We start from the raw sequence: 20,256 nt of genomic DNA on the forward strand, positions 1-20,256 counted from the left end.
GGATCAGGCCTTTCCGCAAGCCCAAGATGGCTTTGACAGCCTCTGCAGCCTGGAATGTGTGAGCAGGGTGTTGCCTGCTTTTTAAAAAAATTAAATTAAATTAAAATTTGCACCCAGGCAATCCAGATTTTGTGCTGAGCACAGCCAAATTCTGCAAGTGGCAGAAATTAGTTTAGCATAGCGTCTCCCACTTTGCATAATAGGACCAGTTCAGCCAGCTAGCCCTGGGGATTATCCAATGCTTATTTCCCCTAAATTGATTTTTGAATTTTATTGTTATTCATGTTTTTATACTGTGTTTTATGCTGCTTTTATAGTTAAGTGTTTTACATTTGTTGTTAGCCACCGTGAGCCCAGTTTTTGAACTGGGAAGGGCGGGGTATAAATAAAATTATTATTTATTATTTATTTATTTATTATTATTATTATTATTATTATTATTATTATTATTATTATTATTATTATATATTTTGACGGCTTCTAGATTCTCTCTCTCCAGAGCAAGTGTACTGGGGAGTGTGGCAATGGACTAGCCTTCCTTCCCTCCTCCCCACCCCCACCAAAGTTGCACAGTGACACCCCCACCCCTCCACATTTCCTCCTAGCTTTGTGGTTTGGTGGAAGGTCTGGCTGTGTTGTTGCAGAAGCACCAGGAGTGACCTGGCTGCTCTGCAGCCCAACAAGCAAGCGCTCCCCACACTGATTTTTCTGCAGGCAAGGTATCCTCCTCAGTTATTCAGCAGAAAAACCAGCAAAGGCAGAAGCCTAGCAACCATGATGTGGTGTCCCCCATTTCCAACATTCAAGCATAAAAAACACCCCATATAATGTGAGGTGCGCATTCTAAACTGGTGGGAGGTAGAGAGGGGGGGGGGAAGAACCGAAAGGAGCTCTATAATTCAGTTCTGCTGCTTGTATGACCTGCCAAGCCAGCCGTAAAGTCAAACCGGTGAGAGAGAGAGAGAAAAGCTTCTGTTTCTCCGGCAAATGTCACAAGACAGGAAACGCTGCAATTGGCTTTGTAACTTCAGCATCTGTCACTGTCTGGCCGCAGCAGGGACACACGCTCAAGAGCCGGCCGTGCCATTTGGCAAACCGCTTACCTTGTAGTTCAACGTCATTGGATTCTCTCATTATGAGAGGGGCAAAACCCTCAATCTACTTTCCCCAGATTTCAGGTTAAGAACGGAGCTCCAGAACGAATTAAGTTCTTAACCCGAGGTAAAGGGACCCCTGATCATTAGGTCCAGTCGTGGCCGACTCTGGGGTTGTGGCACTCATCTCGCTTTATTGGCCGAGGGAGCCGGCGTACAGCTTCCGGGTCATGTGGCCAGCATGACTAAGCCGCTTCTGGCGAACCAGAGCAGCTCACGGAAACACCGTTTACCTTCCCGCTGGAGCGGTACCTATTTATCTACTTGCACTTAGGGGTGCTTTTGAACTGCTAGGTTGGCAGGAGCAGGGACCGAGCAACGGGAGCTCAACCCGTCACAGGGATTCGAACTGCCGACCTTCTGATCAGCAAGTCCTAGGCTCTGTGGTTTAACCCACAGCGCCACCTGCGTCCCTAACCCGAGGTACCACTGTACAGTGGCCAAACTTAACACCCTAGTACTGACCAACAAAATGCCTCTCATGTTCCCAATGCACCATGTGCTCATTGCTTTCTGCACTTGTTTGTCTTGGAGGAGGTACTGGCGGCAGCGCTACAAATTCGCCAGGCGCATTTTGCACCTGGCTATCGGCCGCTTCCAACCGAGTGAAGATGCCCGGGCGGCAGGATGGCATGTGACACCTCCACCCTCTGGATCTGCATGTCTGGGGATCCCTGGATCATGCCCTTTTTTCAGCACACACCTTGTTGAATTCTACCTGCGATGCAAGTTTCTCGCTGCCTGGCCCCCAGATGGCAACAAGACATTCTGTTTTAGCAGCTGTAACCCTGGTTTCAGGAGCCATTTAGTGCCTCTCTGAGTTTCCAACACTGAATTGGTGGCGGCTGTATTTTTGATGTGAACTTTCTTATTCGTGAAATCTGTTACAGAAACGATCGTAAAAAGCAGGCCAGCCCTGTGCGCAGGTGCACCTACTTGCCCAGGGGGTCAGCAAACTTTTTCAGCAGGGGGCCGGTCCACTGTCCCTCAGACCTTGTGGGGGCCGGACTATATTTTGAAGAAAAAATGAACAAATTCCTATGCCCCACAAATAACCCAGAGATGCATTTTAAATAAAAGGCCACATTCTACTCATGTAAAAACACGCTGATTCCCAGACTGTCTGAGGGTCGGGTTTAGAAGGCGATTGGGCCAGATCCGGCCCCCGGGCCTTAGTTTGCCTACCCATGTCCTTGCCTGGCTAGTGATGGGTTCAGCTTCATTTTTTTAAAAAAAATCTTTATTGCAAACACATAGATACATCCATTATACATAAATAAAATGAAAAGAGAAAGAAAAAGGGGGAAAAACAGAAAGAGAATAAAAACAAAAAAATAGAGCTAACTTCAAAAAACAAATATTTTCAAATTAACTTCTACATAGGGAGTACAAGCCTTCTTTACACAGCTTTGGCTTCACTCCTTAATTCGAATCATGACTTCCCGCTATCCACTAACGTACGTAGTAAATCATCCCCCCCCCCCAGATAACTGTATTTAGTGGTAAGTCTTGGAGAAACACTCTGATTGCCAGTGGGATTTAGTCTACGCTAAGCCAAGCGATGCTCGTAAGCCTTCTTTTTCTATGTAATTTATAAAGACATCCCGGGTGCAGCTTCGTTTTGTTCTTCAGCCGGGGCTTGTGCCGAACTTTGCCCCCCCCCAAAAAACCCCAAACCCCTCCTGTTGCACGGGGCATCCTCTCCTTCCGCTTCTCCTCCCTGCCCTGGGGCTGAGTTTATGTGGCTTCCAGCCTGCTGATTCCTCCCGGTCTCTGCAAAAGTTATTTTGGAGTTGCTTTAGGAAGAGCTGCTTGGCTCTGTTGCTGTTTTTGTGGTCACGGTTGGCGGAGTGGGCGCCTCGCCAGCCAATTGGCGTGACCTTCAGTTAAGCGAGAATGCTGGAGGGTGGAAGGGGGGGGGGGCAAATTTGGCCGGGGCGCCTGTTTATGTTATGCTCGGAGCTCCCTGTACTGTTCGCAGAGGAAGTCCAGCTTCTCCCAGGGAACACACACGCCCCGCTCTCGGAAATTTGGTGACATCACTTTAGGGGGTGGGTGCTAACATGCTCAAATGTGGGTGTTCCATTTTAAGCCTCATGTGCGCCTCTCCTTCTCTGGAGATAAGATAAATAAAACTTCATTCGCATTAGCCAATGGCCATAGCAACAGTAAAACATTACAGTATACGCAGAAAAGGAAGTTTGATATAAAAGCACAATTTAAAGTCCTGAATCAGCCGTCAGTTAGTGGCCCTTATTCTGATGGCCCCTGCTATGCACCTAGCAACCTTTGCTGTGATCTGCTCATTTTGATCTGATAGAAGGAAGCACATTGTGACAGTGGTTGAGCGCCCTGGGATGGCTAGTACGGGTGGGGTGATGATCTCTTTCCTCAGGTCTTTGTAGAGAGTACAGGACAGGAGGACATGTGCCGCTGTTTCGGTGCTGCCATCTCCACAGGGGCAAAGATGTTTCTCAGGCGGAATCTTTTGGAATCGACCCTCAAGTGCCGCAGATGGCAAAACATCCAGTCTTGCAAGTGGAAAAGCACGTCTGTATTTTGGGATGGGACGCAGGTGGCGCTGTGGGTTAAACCACAGAGCCTAGGACTTGCCGATCAGAAGGTCGGCGGTTCGAATCCCCGCGACAGGATGAGTTCCCGTTGCTCGGTCCCTGCTCCTGCCAACCTAGCAGTTCGAAAGCACGTCAAAGTGCAAGTAGATAAATAGGTACCGCTCTGGCGGGAAGGTAAACAGCGTTTCCGTGAACTGCTCTGGTTCTTAGTCCTGCTGGCCACATGACCCGGAAGCTGTATGCCGGCTCCCTCGGCCAATAAAGTGAGATGAGCGCCGCAGCCCCAGAGTCGTCCACGACTGGACCTAATGGTCAGGGATCCCTCTACCTTTACCTATTTTGGAATAATAAGTTTGTGCAGATATGGGGCCAGAGAATCAAAATGGAGAGGTGGAAACTGAACATACCAAGGGCAGAATTTCCTAATAGTGGCCAGGTTGTTCTGGTGCTCAATATATTTTAGACGTTGACCAATTAGTCTGTTTGCTTTAGTGTTGCCCATAGTGAATAGGTGTTGTGGGGATAGGCCACAGGAGGGAAGTTTTGGATAGACAGTTTTAAGCCAGGCATTTTTATGGAAGTCTTGAAGCACTAGGGATAGTAAACCGGGGGGATTTGTGTTTAGGCGAAGCCAGAAGTTAAATGTTCTTTGCCAAGTCAGTTCTTCTACTGAAGGGAGACTTGCCTCCAGTCTCAATGATGCGTTTGGGATGCATGACGGTACAGAAAAAATCTGCCTTAGAAACTTTGACTGAACAGCTTCCAAAGCGCTAAGGTGCCTTCTCTGGAGGTGGTGCTTGTTTCTAAAGGCAAATGTGGAATCAGACAGTTTGGGTTGTGTGTTGTGGGAGAGACCTGTTCAGAAGAGGCTAAGTCAAAGTTGGAAGGTCAAGGTTGTGGTGGGGATGGGACAGAAAAACAAAGGGATTTTGGGGGGGAGGTGGAATCTGCAGAGTGCAAAATCTCCTGAGAACGTAATTCACGGGTAGGCAACCTAAAGCCCGGGGGCCGGATCTGGCCCAATCGCCCTCGCAATCCGGCCCGAGGATGGTCCAGGAATCAGCGTGTTCTTACATGAGTAGAATGTGCCCTTTTATTTAAAATGCATCTCTGGGTTATTTGTGGGGCATAGGAATTCGTTCATTCTCCCCCTCCCCAAATATAGTCCCGGCCCCCCACAAGGTCTGAGGGACAATGGACCGGCCCCCTGCTGAAAAAGTTTGCTGACCCCTGGGCCTTAATCCCTTTGCCTGTGCTATTTGCACATCTCAACATACCAATGTTTTGTTGAATTTCTGTTTTTAAGCAATTAATCTGTAAGCTGAAGGGGGGGACCAGTTGGTTGATAAACCGGAGGATAGATATGTGTTGTGTATAAATGTTGTTTTGTGATTTATTTATTTCTTTTTTAAAAACTCCATAATATAGAAAACATCATCCTTGAGGGCTAGAAAAATCTTATTTCCAGGAACAGCAGTTTTTCTTTTTTTTATAAATATTTTTTATTAGTTTTACACAGTTTTATAAACAATACAAACAAATAAAGAAACAAGAGGTTTTTCATAAACCTCACTTCTCTGACTCCCCCAAACCTCCCCTTTCTACATCCCAAATTCCAAAATTATTTCAGCAAATCCTAATTAATTTTATCAAATTTATCCCTTATTTATTCTTTTCTTTTACTTAATCTTTTGTCGCTGTAATCTCCTTTTCTTACTAAAACCTCAACATTTTAACATTCATCAATTCACTTCACTTCAGCCAATGTCATATAGTCTATCACGTTCATCTGCCATTCTTCCAGAGTGGGTAGATCTTGGGTCTTGCATGAAGGCCACTCCTAGGAGCGTTTGTAATTATTATTATTATTATTATTATTATTATTATTATTATTATTTTAAAAAAATATTTATACCCCGCCCTTCCCAGTTCAGAAAACTGTAGATGGCTCCAAGGCAGCCTTTGCCCAGCAGTGAGCAGCTGTTTCAAGTTCTGTGCAGGGATTTATGCTTGAAGTTGCTCTTCTTGACAATGTGTTGTTGTTGTTGTTGTTGTGTTTCCTCTCCTCTGTCCTGCAGAAAGTTGTCTGAAAAGGCGGGGATTGACGAGGTCATAGCGGCTGCAGTCCTCACCAGCCTCTCCACCAGCCCGGTTGTGCTTAACAACCCACCCAACGGTTTCAGCGCAGGTATTGCAAAGATGTTGGGAGAAGAGGGGAGGTTGGGCTTTGAGAATGGCAATGCCTGCTTCCTAATATTGTCCCGAATAATTTTACAAGGTGCCTCTACCCCGTTTGGGTTTCTGCAACATGTCAGGTTTACGGTTTACAGCACATGTGTGGCCAACTTTCTCTTGATCCACTGTGGCTGTGTTTGCCAAACGATTTATATTTAAAATACTATAGATATAGATACATACACTGCTTGATTGTAAAAAAAAAACAAGCAAACCCTCAAATCAGTTTGCAAAAATTATAAAACAATAAAATGATAGCTAAGAAAAAGTAACAACAGAAGAAAGCTTAAATAGTCTAAAAACACATTAAAAGTCGCATCAACTTTCTGAACATCTAGATAGGTAAAGGTAAAGGGACCCCTGACCATTAGGTCCAGTCGTGGCCGACTCTGGGGTTGCAGCGCTCATCTCGCTTTATTGGCCGAGGGAGCCAGCATACAGCTTCCAGGTCATGTGGCCAGCATGACTAAGCCGCTTCTGGTGAACCAGAGCAGCACATGGAAATGCCGTTTACCTTCCCGCCAGAGCGGTACCTATTTTTCTACTTGCACTTTGACGTGCTTTCGAACTGCTAGGTTGGCAGGAGCAGGGACCGAGCAATGGGAGCTCACCCCGTTGTGGGGATTCGAACCGCCGACCTTCTGATCAGCAAGCCCTAGGCTCCGTGGTTTAACCCACAGCGCCACCCGCATCCCTCCAAACATTTAGATAGAAGGTGCCAAAAAGAGTAGTTAGGGAATCCTAAAGTTTAGGTGCTGCCACACCAAAAGACTGAGTTGTTACAAATGCACCTCTAACAGTTCCAACTCCAATTGAAGTGGTCAAGTGGGCGCATATGGGCAAGGCGATTTTGTAGGCAAACAAGTTGTCACTTGTGGACACCCATCTGTCTTAAGAGACAATGGAGTGCACCTCTGAGGGTGAAGTCAGATTGCTGCTTTAGCAGCACCGAGATGACCTCCCTGGAGCGCAAAGCCTGAGCAGTTGCCCTCTTGGCCTTGCTGATGGGGTCCAAAGAAATCGCAACAATACAATGCAATGCAATGCAATGCAATGCAAGTTGTCATCAAGGCTTTGTATACCTTGAACCTAGCCTGGTAGAAATCAGCTAGCAGTACAGATCTCTAAGTCCAAGTGTTATATGCTGACAAGGCCTCACTTCTGTCAGCAATTGTGCTGCAGCATTCTGCAATACTTGCAGCTTGCGTAGCAATTTATTATTTTTATTTTTTACTCTTTAAGCTGCCACGGGAACATTTGGAGTGCCTGGCAGGAAGCCCTGTTCCATGCCAAGCTCTTTGCACCGCTAGCTTAGCCTTGTTCACCAGGGTCTCCGCTTGCATAATAACAATAACAATAATAATAAATTATTATGTATACCCCGCCCATTTGGCTGGGTTTCCCCATTCTGGGTAGCTCCCAACAGAATATTAAAAAAAGAATAAAACTTCAAACATTAAAAACTTCCCTCAACAGGGCTGCCTTCAGATGTCTTCTAAAAGTCAGATAGTTGTTTATTTCCTGGACATCTGTTGGGAGGGCGTTCCACAGGGTGGGTGCCACTACCAAGAAGGCCCTCCGCCTGGTTCCCTGTAACCTCACTTTTCGCAATGAGGGAACTGCCAGAAGGCCCTCAGAGCTGGACCTCAGTGTCTGGGCTGAACGATGGGGGTGGAGATTCTCCTTCAGGTAAAGCCATTTAGGGCTTTAAAGGTCAGCACCAACACTTTGAATGGTGCTTGGAAACGTTGTGGGATGAAGCATGGAAAGAGGTATGCGTAGCTCTGACTTTTGCATGGCTGGAACGAAACCTGCTTCACCGACTGCCCTGCTGGCTCTTCACTCTGGCCCTGCTGGCATCCGGCCCTCGGAGGGTCCCACACAAGGGGCTGTGGCCCTCGGAATGAAAATGGTTCTGGCAGCTGGTTGTTTTTGGTGCTCCCAAGTGTTTTAGACGTGCTTGGGGTGGTGTGAAGTTCTGACGTCTTTTTTTTCTACCCCGCGGCAGAAACCAACGGTGATGTTTGGAAGGAAGTCCCGGCCATGTCCTCCAGCTGCAGCAGCAGCAGTAACAACAGCGGCGACTGGAGCTGGGATCCTCCCAGTGACCTCTCCACCCCCTCGACGCCGTCTCCACCGCTCTCCACGGAGGCTCCCACCAGCTTCCTTCCCTCGCTGCAGTCGGAGCTGGAGGAGACCGAGGCGACTCACTTCCTGTTTGGGGACCCCATCCCCAGGAAGAGGAAGGTGAGAGAGTGCAGCAAGGGGGGCATCTTGGGAAAGAATCATAGAGCTGGAAGGGACCCCAATGGACTACCGCATTTTTCGCTCTATAAGACGCACCCAACCATAAGATGCACCCAGTTTTTAGAGGAGGAAAACAAGAAAAAGAAATATTCTGAATCAAATGTTGTAAGGGCAGACTGTCTGTCCCTTCTCCCTCCTCGGGGAAAAGCCAGCAAGAGCCACACACACGCTCCGCGCGGCTCTTTAAAGGCAGCGCTGAGCAGAGCCTCCCGCCTGCATTCGCTCCATAAGACACACACACACTTCCCCTTACTTTTTAGGAGGGAAAAAGTGCGTCTTATGGAGCAAAAAATACGGTACAGTGGTACCTCGGGATGTGAACGGGATCTCTCTTCCAGAGCCCTATTCACATCCTGAAGCGAACGCAACCCACGTCTGTGCGTGTGCAGGTCGTGTTTTGCTGCTTCTGCGCATGCGTGTGACATCATTTTGAGCGTCTGCGCATGCGCGAGCGGCGAAACCTGGAAGTAACGCACACTGTTGCTTCCTGGTCGCCGTGGAGCACAACCCGAAAATACTTAACTGGAAACTACATACCCCGAGGTATGACTGTATATGGAACTTGCCGAACTGACTGGGAGACTCCGAGACCAGAGGCAGTGGAAGATCGGTAGAAGCTTAAGGAATATTTGAAAAAAATATGTTAATCTTTAAATCTTAGAATAGCTTTGGAAGTGGATATAGGCTGTAGGGTTAGAAGTAGAAGATAGTATATTTTGAAATTATTTGTAAGTGATAAAATGTGAGTATTTTTATGGTTAAAGTAAGCGTGGTAAAAAAAATAATGGTTAGAAATTATGATATATATGTAAACTGCTAAAGATGAGGTAAAATGAAAATCAGACAGGGGGGACTTGGGGAAGCCCAGCGAACAACGTTTAGAAAAAAATAAGGATAAGACAAGAATTTGTTTGTATTGTTTGTTTTTCTGTCTGTGTTGTTTATTTCTGTTATAAAATGAATTAAAAAAATTGGGGGGGGGAAAGGAAGGGACCCCAGGGGTCATCCAGTCCAGCCCCCTGCAATGCAGGAATCTCAGCTAAAGAGTTCCTGACAGGTGCTCACCGAACGTCGGCTGAAAGACCTTCAAGGAAGGAGAGTCCACAACCTCCTGAGGGTGACTGTTCCACTGCTGAACATCTCTTACTGTCGGGCTTGTTGAGCTCAACCCCCAATGGAAAATAATAAACCTTTTAATCCGTGATTCTACAAGTCTCTGATTGTGGCTGCTTGGTAACCTTTTAGCCCAAATCTTCCAGGGCTGGAACAGGTTCCTGGTCCGCAAGATAGGCGTAGAGACTCCGAGGTGGCCCTCAAAATGGTCCTTTCTCCCGTTTCTTACAGAACTCCACCAAGGTGATGTTCAAGTGCTTGTGGAAGAACTGTGGGAAGGTGTTGAGCAGTTCGTCTGGGATGCAGAAACACATCAGGACCATCCACCTGGGGTAGGTTTGGGCATCCTGGTCAGGCCTGGTGGGCCTGTTCAGTTGCTGGCACTGTGGGAAGGTTGGGATTGCAGTGGGGAGAAATGTTGGCATGTTGCATGCTTAAACCCATTTTTGGAAGCAGGAAGATGAAGAGGGAAAAGAGTTATGTGTGTAAAGGTAAAAGGACCCCTGACCATTAGGTCCAGTTGCGGACGACTCTGGGGTTGCACGCTCATCTCTCTTTACTGGCCAAGGGAGCTGGCATTTGTCAACAGACAGTTCTTCTAGGTCATGTGGCCAGCATGACTAAGCCGCTTCTGGCGAACCAGAGCAGCGCACGGAAACGCCGTTTACCTTCCCGCTGGAGCAGCACCTATTTATCTACTTGCACTTTGACGTGCTTTTGAACTGCTAGGTTGGCATGAGCAGGGACTGAGCAACGGGAGCTCACCCCGTCGCGGGGATTTGAACCTCCGACCTTCTGATCGGCAAGTCCTAGGCTCTGTGGTTTAGACCACAGCACCACCCGCGTCCCGTTAGTAGGACTTGTGTATTTCAACGAGGAACGCATTATCTGTAGAAGCAACTAGAGAATACCGTATTTTTCCGTGTATAAGACAAGCTTTTTTGACCCAAAAATGAGGTTCAAAATTTAGGCTCATCTTACACACAGGTAGTGCTGAGGGGGGCATCTCCCCCCCTCAACAACCAAGCGGCCATTTGCCGCTTAAAAATACAGTGTGCTACGTTCTGGCAGGTGAGCGATTTTCGGCATTGGCCGCTTGATTTGGGGGGGGGGGGATTCTGAAAATCGCTCACCTGAGTGAGATTGTAAGCGGCGCAAGCAGTTGTGTGCTGCATTCTGGCGGGTGAGCGATTTTCGGCATTCCCCCCAAATAATCCTCCCCAAAAGCTCAGTCCCCCTATTTTCTAAATTTTGAGGCCCCCAAAATAGGGGGCGTCCTATAGACTGAAAAATACATTAAGTGCAGAGGCACTGATGGCAGGAGGGAGGGAGCGACTGTGTTTTTCACTCTATAAGACGCACCAGACCGTAAGACGCACCAATTTTTTGGAAGAGGAAAAGAAGAAGAAAAATATTCTGAATCCCAGAAGCCAGGACAGCCAGCGGGATTGCAGATCAGCGAACCCGCTGGCTGTCCTGGCTTATGGGATAGCCGCACACAGCCTCTCCCGGGCAGCGGGATGACGGCTCCCCTTGCCCGGGAGAGGCTGCACGTGACTAAGCAAGAAGCCAGGACAGCCAGCGGGATCTGATTCCAGCGGTTGCTGCTAGGCCCCCGTCCATTTTTATTTTTTACTTCCGCCAGGAGGAAAGCTGACCTAGATCAGAGCGACGGGGAGGAAGACTTCTACTACACGGAGCTGGATGTCAACGTGGACTCCTTGACGGATGGCCTGTCCAGCCTGACGCCTGTCTCCCCCACCTCCTCCGTGCCCCCGGCCTTTCCCGCCTTGGAGGAGCTGCAGCCAGCGCCAGGGCCTCCTTCGTTCAGTCCAGACATTTCTGCGGCGCCTCACCTGAGCCAGCCGACGCACATGGCCATCCTCAGCCAATCGGCGCCTACAAGCGTCTGCCACATTCAAGCCGACCATGCGTACCAGGTGGGCTCTCCGCATTGGAGCGCTGGCTGGAGCTTGGGGCTGGGGCGAGGAGCCTTTTTCAGCTTGGGGGCCACATCAACTCATGCACAACCTTCTGGGGGCCGCTTGCCCAGAGAGGCAAAGCGGGACAGAGCAATGAATAGGACTCTTACCGTTGCACCACAGATTACTGTATTTTTCGCTCTATAAGACGCACCAGACCACAAGACGCACCTAGTTTTTGAAGGAGGAAAAGAAGAAAAAAATATTCTGAATCTCAGAAGCCAGAACAGCAAGAGAGATCGCTGCGCAGTGAAAGCAGCAATCCCTCTTGCTGTTCTGGCTTCTGGGACAGTTGCGCAGCCTGCTTTCGCTCCATAAGACGCACACACATTTCCCCTTACTTTTTAGGAGGGAAAAAGTGCATCTTATAGAGCGAAAAATACGGTATATTCCAGCTGTGCAAAAGTCAGAGGCTTCTACGCGTAACACGTCTCTATAATGCTTCCAGGCAAGCAGGATTATTTATTGCAATTGTATCTCACCTTTGCTCAAGGCGGCCTGCATACTCTTCCCGGGCTTTACCCTCAAAACAACAACCCTGTGAGGTAAGCTAGGCTGGGAGTGAGCGAATGGCCCAAGGCCATCCAGTGAGCTTCATGGCTGAGCGGGGATTCGAACCCTGGGCTCCCAGGGTCCTAGACCAGCACTCTAACCACTACACTGCCGTCACTGGCTATCAACGATGCATTAAGCACTTGGACAGGGCGTGGCCCCTGGGGAGGGGAAAGGGCTGCAGAGAGAAATCGGGGGTGGGGGCAACATTTGGTCCACCCAGGCCGGACGTGCCCACCCCTGTTTTAGTAGGGGTGGGATATGAATCGCTGGGGGAAATGCTCACTGCATAAGGATGGCTCAGGTTTTCCTGTGTCCCCCCCAACCCTCAAAATTGGTGACCTTTTGTTTCTAAAAACAAAACAAGAAATGCCACTTTGCTTTGATTTCCAGGCGACGGGTCCTGCTGGCGTGCTGGCCGATCTGAAAGCGCCCCCCACTGGAATGGAAATCAGCATATCATGGCAGCAGCCAACCTTTTTTCCACCTCTGCCCCCTGTCCTTTTTAAAAGCCCCCCGGTAAGTAACCCAGAGGGCTACGCTCGCCTCCTCCCCTCCCCTCTGCCAGTGTTGTGTAGCGGTTAGAGTGTTGTACTATGATGACCTGGGAGATCAGGGTTCGAATCCCCTGCTCAGCCGTGAAGCTCTCGCTGGCCGTTGTTAGCTTGGGCCAGCCACCATCTCTCAGCCTAACCTACTTCTTAGGGTCGTCGTTGCGATTGGGGGGGACGGACGGACCGTGTACTTTGAACTCCTTAGAAGAACAGGTGGTATATGAAGGTAATAAATATAAAGGGGTGGCTACCTGTCCTGGATGCTTTAGCTGAGATTCCTGCACGGCAGGAGGGTTGGACTAGATGACCCTCGGGTGCCCTTCCAACCCCACAATTATTTGAAATGAATAAATAAATGCGGCTGCTGGCTATAGAGATCCATTGGTGTAGTCACTGCCCATCATTGATTGAGGTTGAATCCTGACAAGACAGAAGTACTGTTTTTTGGGGACAGGAGGCAGGCAGGTGTGGAGGACTCCCTAGTCCTGAATGGGGTAACTGTGCCCCTGAAGGACCAGGTGCGCAGCCTGGGAGTCATTTTGGACTCACAGCTGTCCATGGAGGCGCAAGTTAATTCTGTGTCCAGAGCGGCTCTCTACCAGCTCCACCTGGTACGCAGGCTGAGACCCTACCTGCCCACGGACTGCCTTGCTAGAGTGGTGCGTGCTCTGGTTATCTCCCGCTTGGACTACTGCAATGCGCTCTATGTGGGGCTACCTTTGAAGGTGACCCAGAAACTACGACTAATCCAGAATGCGGCAGCTAGACTGGTGACTGGGAGTGGCCTCTGAGACAACATAACACCGGTCTTGAAAACCTACATTGGCTTCCAGGATGTTTCCGAGCACAATTCAAAGTGTTGGTGCTGACCTTTAAAGCCCTAAACGGCCTCAGTCCAGTATACCTGAAGGAGCGTCTCCACCCCCATCGTTCAGCCCGGATGCTGAGGTCCAGCTCCGAGGGCCTTCTGGCAGTTCCCTCATTGCGAGAAGCCAAGTAACAAGGAACCAGGCAGAGGGCCTTCTTGGTAGTGGCACCCGCCCTGTGGAACGCCCTCCCACCAGATGTCAAATACTTTTAGAAGACATCTGAAGGCAGCCCTATTTAGGGAAGCTTTTAATGTTTGATGCATTACTGTATTTTAATATTTTGTTGGAAGCTGCCCAGAGTGGCTGGGGAAGCCCAACCAGATGGGTGGGGTATAAATAATAAATTATTACTATTATTATTATTATTATTATCATCGCCACTAATTAAGATGCCTCTCGTTGGTGGGTGGGTGGGTATGTCTTTGGCAACAGAAGATGCAGCTGTCCCATGCTGGTCTCTGAACATAAGACGAGCGCTGCAGGATGAGGCCATTGGCCCATCTAATCTGGCATCCTCTTCTCACAGTGGCCGACCACAGGCCTGTGGGAAAGCTGCAAGCAGGATTCGAACACACGCCCTCTCCAGTGGTTTCCAGCAACTTGTATTAGGCAGCTTTGCTGTCTCTGGAGGCAGAGCATAGCTATCAGGACTAGCAGCCTTTGATAGCTGTCTCCTCTGCTGCTGCTGTCGCCCAGGGCCCAGAGTTGTATCGCTGTTGCTCCGATTGCTGCACAGTTAGGGCACGATGCACAAAAGTAATATTTTTTCTCCTTTCCCCACCCAGGGCTGCCTAACCCCTATCCGGCCTGCTGACATAGGAGAAAAGCGCCCACAGGTCCCTCCTGTGCCCGCTGCCAAGGGGCACCCATCAGTGCCCTCTTCCATGCCAAAGCCTGCCACGGGCACAAGGTGAGTTGGCCAGCCGGTGCTCTTGCTTACGCCTCCATCCACAATTTGGCGTCTCTGTTTTGAAAATAGAACGGAAATTTGCATCTCTCCCCCTTAGCCTCTTAAAAGGTTTTGGTTTTCACCCTCATCTGTTCAGGTTCTGCCTGTGCCTCAAGAAACTCATTTTAAAATCTAGGGTGGGGGTGAATTTAAGGGGAAAGGAGTTGTTTCTCGCATACTGTACATTGAAACTTGCAGGTGTGCCTCTGGAGTAGAATGAGCACCATTTGACACTTGAGGTGCTTCCAGAGGGAGAAAGTTGAGCTATGCCCAACTGAAATCTGTTCTGCTTTAAGCTGCCTGTGAAATAGCAACTTTCCTTCCAGGCGTGGGGGACCCACATAAGCTCCTGTAGGCAGTCCACTTTTTCCTATCCCCAAATGTGGTGGTGATGGTGGGTCTTCATCGGGGCTATGGGGTGGGAGGAAAGGGTTAAATACTTATGGACACCCACCCACGCCAACCCCTCTCACTCCATCCTGCGCTTGTGACCATGCACCCTGTGATGCAGTTTGGGTGTGTGTGAAAAGAAACTTAAAAGCAGCGCTGTTTGGAAAATGAAGGGTTAAAGTGATGGAGTTGATTCCTAGAGAGAGGAAACAGGCCACTTGCCATCTTCAGCTGGCGAAAGTGCTCAGCTGTTCCATTATGTGTTTTTTTTAACTAGAGAGAGTCGCTGGTGGGGGAAAGGTCTGATTTTCTGCGTTCTGGAGAAAACCAGAAGGCAAAACAGGAGAGGGGCATGCTTTGCTTGCAGATGTCCTGTAAAATAAAATTTAAAAAGTGAACAAAGCCAGTCTCTTCCACTGTAGATGTCCCTTGTAGAAGAGGCCTTGAATGCTTTTCGGTTTTGCTTCTTCGATAGATAGATCTATAAGGATTACATCTCACCTTGGCCAAACAGAAGCACATTCTCTTCTCTGTTATGTCCCACCACCTGTCTCTCCCTGCTTGCCCTGGGATGGAGAGGGGTTGGGTATGCACAGGCCAGCCAATCTGTCCATCTAGCTCCAGCAGCCTCAGCCCAGTATACCTGAAGGAGCATCTCCACGCCCATTGTTCTGTCCGGACTCTGAGGTCCAGCTCTGAGGGCCTTCTGGCGGTTCCCTCCCTGCGAGAAGCGAGGTTACAGGGAAACAGGCAGAGGGCCTTCTCGGTGGTGGCACTCGCCCTGTGGAACGCCCTTCCATCAGATGTCAAGGAAATAAGCAGCTATCTGACTTTTAGAAGACATCTGAAGGCAGACCTGTTTAGGGAAGTTTTTAATGTTTGAAGTTTTATTCTTTTTTCAATGTTCTGTTGAAAGCTGCCCAGAGTGGCTGGGGGAACCCAGTCAGATGGATGGGGTAGAAATAATAATAATAATATATATTGGAGTGTGGCCTTCCTGCATCACTTGCTAATTGATCCTTCCTCTTAAGCTGAAGTTGCCTGGGGTCGACCCTGGGATCTCCTAGCTTAGAGAAGTGGGCGTTTTGGCAAGGCTCGACCTCTCCTTCTTCCTGTGCTCTGAACTGGCGGCCGTCCGACCTAACTTATGGTCTGTGTGAGTGGTTTGGGAGCAGCACGGTCAGGGAAAAAACCAATGCTGTCCTGGGTTGTAAAGACTGCAGAGAGAATAATTGGGTGCACTCTTCCCACCTTGGATCAAATCTATGCTTCTAGGTGCCATAAGAAAGCTGCAGAGATAGCGCAGGATAGTGCGCACCCCGGAAATGATCTCTTTCAGCTTCTGCCTTCTGGAAGAAGGTACAGGGTTATAAAAACTAGGACTAGCCGCCTGAGAAACAGTTTCTATCCAAATGTGATTTTGGTTTTAAATGCAGTGTAAGGTAGTCTCTATGGGAGTAAAGGTAAAGGGATCCCTGGCCGTTAGGTCCAGTCGTGTCCGACTCTGGGGTTGCAGCGCTCATCTCGCTTTATTGGCCGAGGGAGCCGGCGTACAGCTTCTGGGTCATGTGGCCAGCATGACTAAGCCGCTTCTGGCGAACCAGAGCAGCGCACGGAGACACCGTTTACCTTCCCACTGGAGTGGTACCTATTTATCTACTTGTACTTTGACGTGCTTTCGAACTGCTAGGTTGGCAGGAGCAGGGACCAAGCAATGGGAGCTCACCCCATCGCGGGGATTCGAACTGATGACCTTCTGATCGGCAAGTCCTAGGCTCTGTGGTTTAACTCACAGCGCCAGAGTATATTGTATTTAATTATGGGTGTATCAGATTTTTTAGGGGGCTAACCAGGCTGGGATAGCAGGCTTGTTGGGTTTGAATATCTGATGTCAATTTTTTCAATTTCGTTGTTCTGTGTGGGACAATGACAATAAAGATTATCGTCTCGTATCGACCTGTCTGCACAGGGAGCTCCTTCTCTCTCCCTCTTCCTCAACGGCCTTTTCTGCTCTGCCTCTTTGCAGGAAGCCTCGCGGCGAGGCCAAGAAGTGTCGCAAGGTGTACGGAATGGAGAACCGCAACATGTGGTGCACGGCCTGTCGCTGGAAGAAGGCCTGCCAGCGGTTTGTCGACTGAGCCGAGTCCCCCTGCGGGTCAGCTCCGGGGAGGCCGCCTGCCCGCCTGGGCTCTTCCCCCCTGGGCTCTTCCCCCTCCTCGTCGCGCAATTTGCACTTCTGTGCCTTCCAGCCTGACCTCCCTGGCCGTCCGCCCCCCTTCCTGGCAGCACCTCCCTCTCCCCGCCCCCCGGCCCCCACCCAAGGTGGGGACTCACATCTGTGCCTTGGCTCAGGAAAAAAGGAGAGCCTGCTGCGGACGGTGGCAGTGTAGCTTTGCAAGGAAGGAGCCCCTGCCTTTCCCAAGCTGTGCACGGCCCAGGCAGGCCCTCTCGACCCCCACAATAGGAACACTCTGGTGCTTTCCCCCCCACCTAACCTTTTTGTAAAAAAATACCTGCCACCAATCTTTCTTGGCCAAATGGCAGCTTTTTCCACATCCGCACATGTGAAGACCGAGCCTTTTTTTCTGTTGCGGGGGGGGGGTGTGTGTGTTTCTGTTTGAAATAAGCTATTTCTTTTCCTTCTCCCCGTATCCTTGCCTCCTCCCCCTTTGTAGCCTTAAGGTCCGGGGTGGGGAGCCTGTAGCCTCCCAGAAGATGCTCAGCTGCAGCTCCCAGCATCCCTGGCTGGGGCTGATGGGAGTTGGAGTCCAGCAGTCCTTGGAGAGGGTCCCCCACCCCTGCTCTCTAGGGTCTGAGGCGGGGGGGGGGCAGCCAGCAGTTCCCCGTGAGAAGGGTGCCCAACCCAAAGAGCCGATTCGAGGCCGGCCGAGCCAATGGTAGCTCTTCCTGCCCTCAGCGGAAAGGAGAACAAGTTTTTATCCCATGGCTAACGGAGAACACAGACTTTTGCCCCTGGGCTGTCCTCCTCCTCTTTTCCTTGTGCATTTTCTGTTTCATTATTTTGCTTTGGTGAATCAGGCATTCGACAGAAAGGAAAATGCCCCCGTCTCCAGCACCTTCAGCTGTTTTCACGTATTGGTTGCAACACAACTTTCAGAAACAGAAAGGTGTTTTTGTCTGTTTTTGTATAGGTTTTGAAGGTAGGAAGTCTAATCTAGGACTCAGATGCAGTTGCTCGGGGGGTGGGGGTGTGTGTGAATCTGTAGGGTGTCCTTGGAGCCTGATAAGTTCTATCTCCTCGTCTTCATTCACTACCTGCCTTCTCTCTTCCACCTCCACCCTCCAAGACACGGAGAAGAAGGCTGTATTATAAGAAACGTCCGGACTTTTGCAACCTGGCTTAAGAATGGTCCCATGGTGGATTTGAATACCTTGGTCTCTTGCAAGAAATAAGCTATGCACGGGAAAAGGCAGACTGCTCTTTCCCCCCCACAAGAGCCGGAATGAATTTGCATTACAAGTTACTCTGACCACACAAAGGAACACTTCAACTTCCTTACGTGCAATCCCAGACTCTCTCGAATTTTGTGTTTGCCGGCAGGAAATCAGGAAATGGATCTGCGGCAGGTTTTGACTTGGGTGCCGGTTGTGGGTGGCAAAGTTGAAATTTCAGTGACAAGACTCGCAACTCCCTCCCACCCGACAATTCTGGCTCAAATTTGAATTTTGGAATCAGGATTTTCTGAGTTTCGTATTCGGAGGAAACTTGCCAAATGTCGAACATTGAGGTTTCATTTTGGTCTGTTTTTCCATCTCCCTTCCACCTTCTGAACTGCTGCAGCTTATTTTGGGGGGAGTAATTGCCATTTTGTAGCTGTTCTTGGGGTGGGGTGGGGTCCGAACCAAGCAGTGATGAGCTTGCTTGTACTTAAATGCACCAGATGCCAGAATGATGTGCTTTAAATGGAATTAGTGCAATGCACCTGTGTCACTGGACACACAGTGCAAAGGCATGACCTTTCCAGAGAACTCTACGCAACCTCCCCACCCACCCACCTCAAGCAGTGTCTTGGGTCTCCCTTTCATTTGGGTGGGGAGGGGTCGCTCCTGTGCAGTGGAAGTCCGCATTGCAGCTGTTTCCTGAACCTTTTTTTAATTTGGGAAAGTGAACATTGATTTTTATTTTTTCTCAAGTATCGCACCTGTAAAACATGTTGATATCCTTACCCAAATTTCACCCATCTCCATAAATATTTAGCTAGGCTGTTAGAATTTTTTCCCTTTTTTGTTTTAGGAGCCAGGTCTTTATAACCAAACAAATCCCGTTAAGGTTTTAAATGTTTCGCCCTTCGTTTTTTTAAAAATTATTATTATTTTCGTGCCACACTTCAACCCGAGATATTTCTTGTAGCTAAAATAGCTACTTGTCTGAAAGACAGACCTTGTAAAGTTGGGTAGCTATTAATGGGAATCCATGGTCCTCAGATAAAATCTGCTTTTAGCCAAAATGTACCCAGAGGGAACCGCGCTGAAACGACAAGCAGCGGCAGGAGTATGTCTCCATTCTTGCGCCGCTGCCTTATTTCAGCGGCATTTGCACATTGTGTTGCACATTTCCAAGGTGCCTGCACCTGTCGTCCTCATGCTTTGAAAATGAGGATGATCAGCTTTGGGAACCAGACTGCCGGGAAATGCCTCATTCGATCACCACTCTTTGCACTACACCAAACTGCACAAGGATTTGAGGGTTTTTTTGGGGTATGATGTTCTTTAAGAAATCAAATGGTAGCAAAGTTTGAATTTTTAAGGCCTGCAAATACACAAGGTGAAGGTTAGGTGGCTGGGGAGGTTATCCTGTTAACTTTCCAAAAGTCTGGCTTCCATTTTTGTAGAGGGAATGAGCCTCACTCCCCAACCTGCAACTTACTTTCTCTCTCCCTCTCACTTTAAGCAAAACTGCACTGGCTAGTGAGAGAGGTAGTTCTTCTCTCTCCCCGCCGCCCCCGCCCCCCATTTTTTAAAAAAGCTTTGCTGTGCAGTCTCTTGCCTGCAGTGGAACGGACAAAGTCCTCCCGAGTCGGCCACAATTGTTGTTAACTGTTGAAGATAATCAGCCCTTTCCCCATCACCCCTATTCACAGTGGCCTTTTCGAGACGAAGGCTGCAGTTCTTTGTGTGCTTACGTAGCAGGACGCCCTCTTGAGGGACTTGCTTCTGAGTAAGCAGTCAGATTGTGCTGCATGGCAAGCAACTGTGTGTGTGTTTGTGTGTACGTGTGTGTGTGTGTTCAGGAAGCTTTATTTTATATATAAATATATATAAAAGCAGCTTTGGAATCTGTTAAAAAGTTCAGATTATTTTATTGTATGAAATCTCGGGTGCCCCCACCTTGGAGACATTAGAGCGGCAGCTCTCCATTGAATGTAGACTTACTTCTGAGTAAGCGTGGGCAGGATTGCGCTCCAAGGGTCTGAGACTTGCTTGGAAGCACTTGCGTGTGAACCCAGCTGAAGGGGATGGGACTTACCTCTGAGTAAACATGGTTAGAACATGAGACCAACCATAGATGTTCAAGAGAGGAACAGCTGTTCCTGGACAATATCCATGCACATGGGAA

The 20,256-nt window shown here is 49.0% G+C and overlaps 1 protein-coding gene across 1 annotated transcript in view; it reads left to right on the forward strand.

Moving 5' to 3' along the window:
• The window catches only part of SLC2A4RG (SLC2A4 regulator), a gene marked incomplete at its 5' end in the record, with an annotated part of 44,069 nt that extends 24,083 nt beyond the window's left edge, over positions 1-19,986 (forward strand). The window contains 7 exons of the mRNA XM_081195499.1: positions 5,806-5,915; positions 7,971-8,209; positions 9,614-9,714; positions 11,028-11,322; positions 12,310-12,435; positions 14,125-14,249; positions 16,705-19,986. Coding sequence (XP_081051625.1) covers positions 5,806-5,915; positions 7,971-8,209; positions 9,614-9,714; positions 11,028-11,322; positions 12,310-12,435; positions 14,125-14,249; positions 16,705-16,816 — 1,108 coding nt within the window. The 3' untranslated portion in view covers positions 16,817-19,986. The remainder of the gene's footprint in view (positions 1-5,805; positions 5,916-7,970; positions 8,210-9,613; positions 9,715-11,027; positions 11,323-12,309; positions 12,436-14,124; positions 14,250-16,704) is intronic.
• Between the last annotated feature and the right edge of the window lie 270 nt (positions 19,987-20,256).

The sequence above is a fragment of the Podarcis bocagei genome (genome assembly GCF_964188305.1).
Source record: "Podarcis bocagei genome assembly, chromosome: 5".
Taxonomy (NCBI): domain Eukaryota; kingdom Metazoa; phylum Chordata; class Lepidosauria; order Squamata; family Lacertidae; genus Podarcis; species Podarcis bocagei.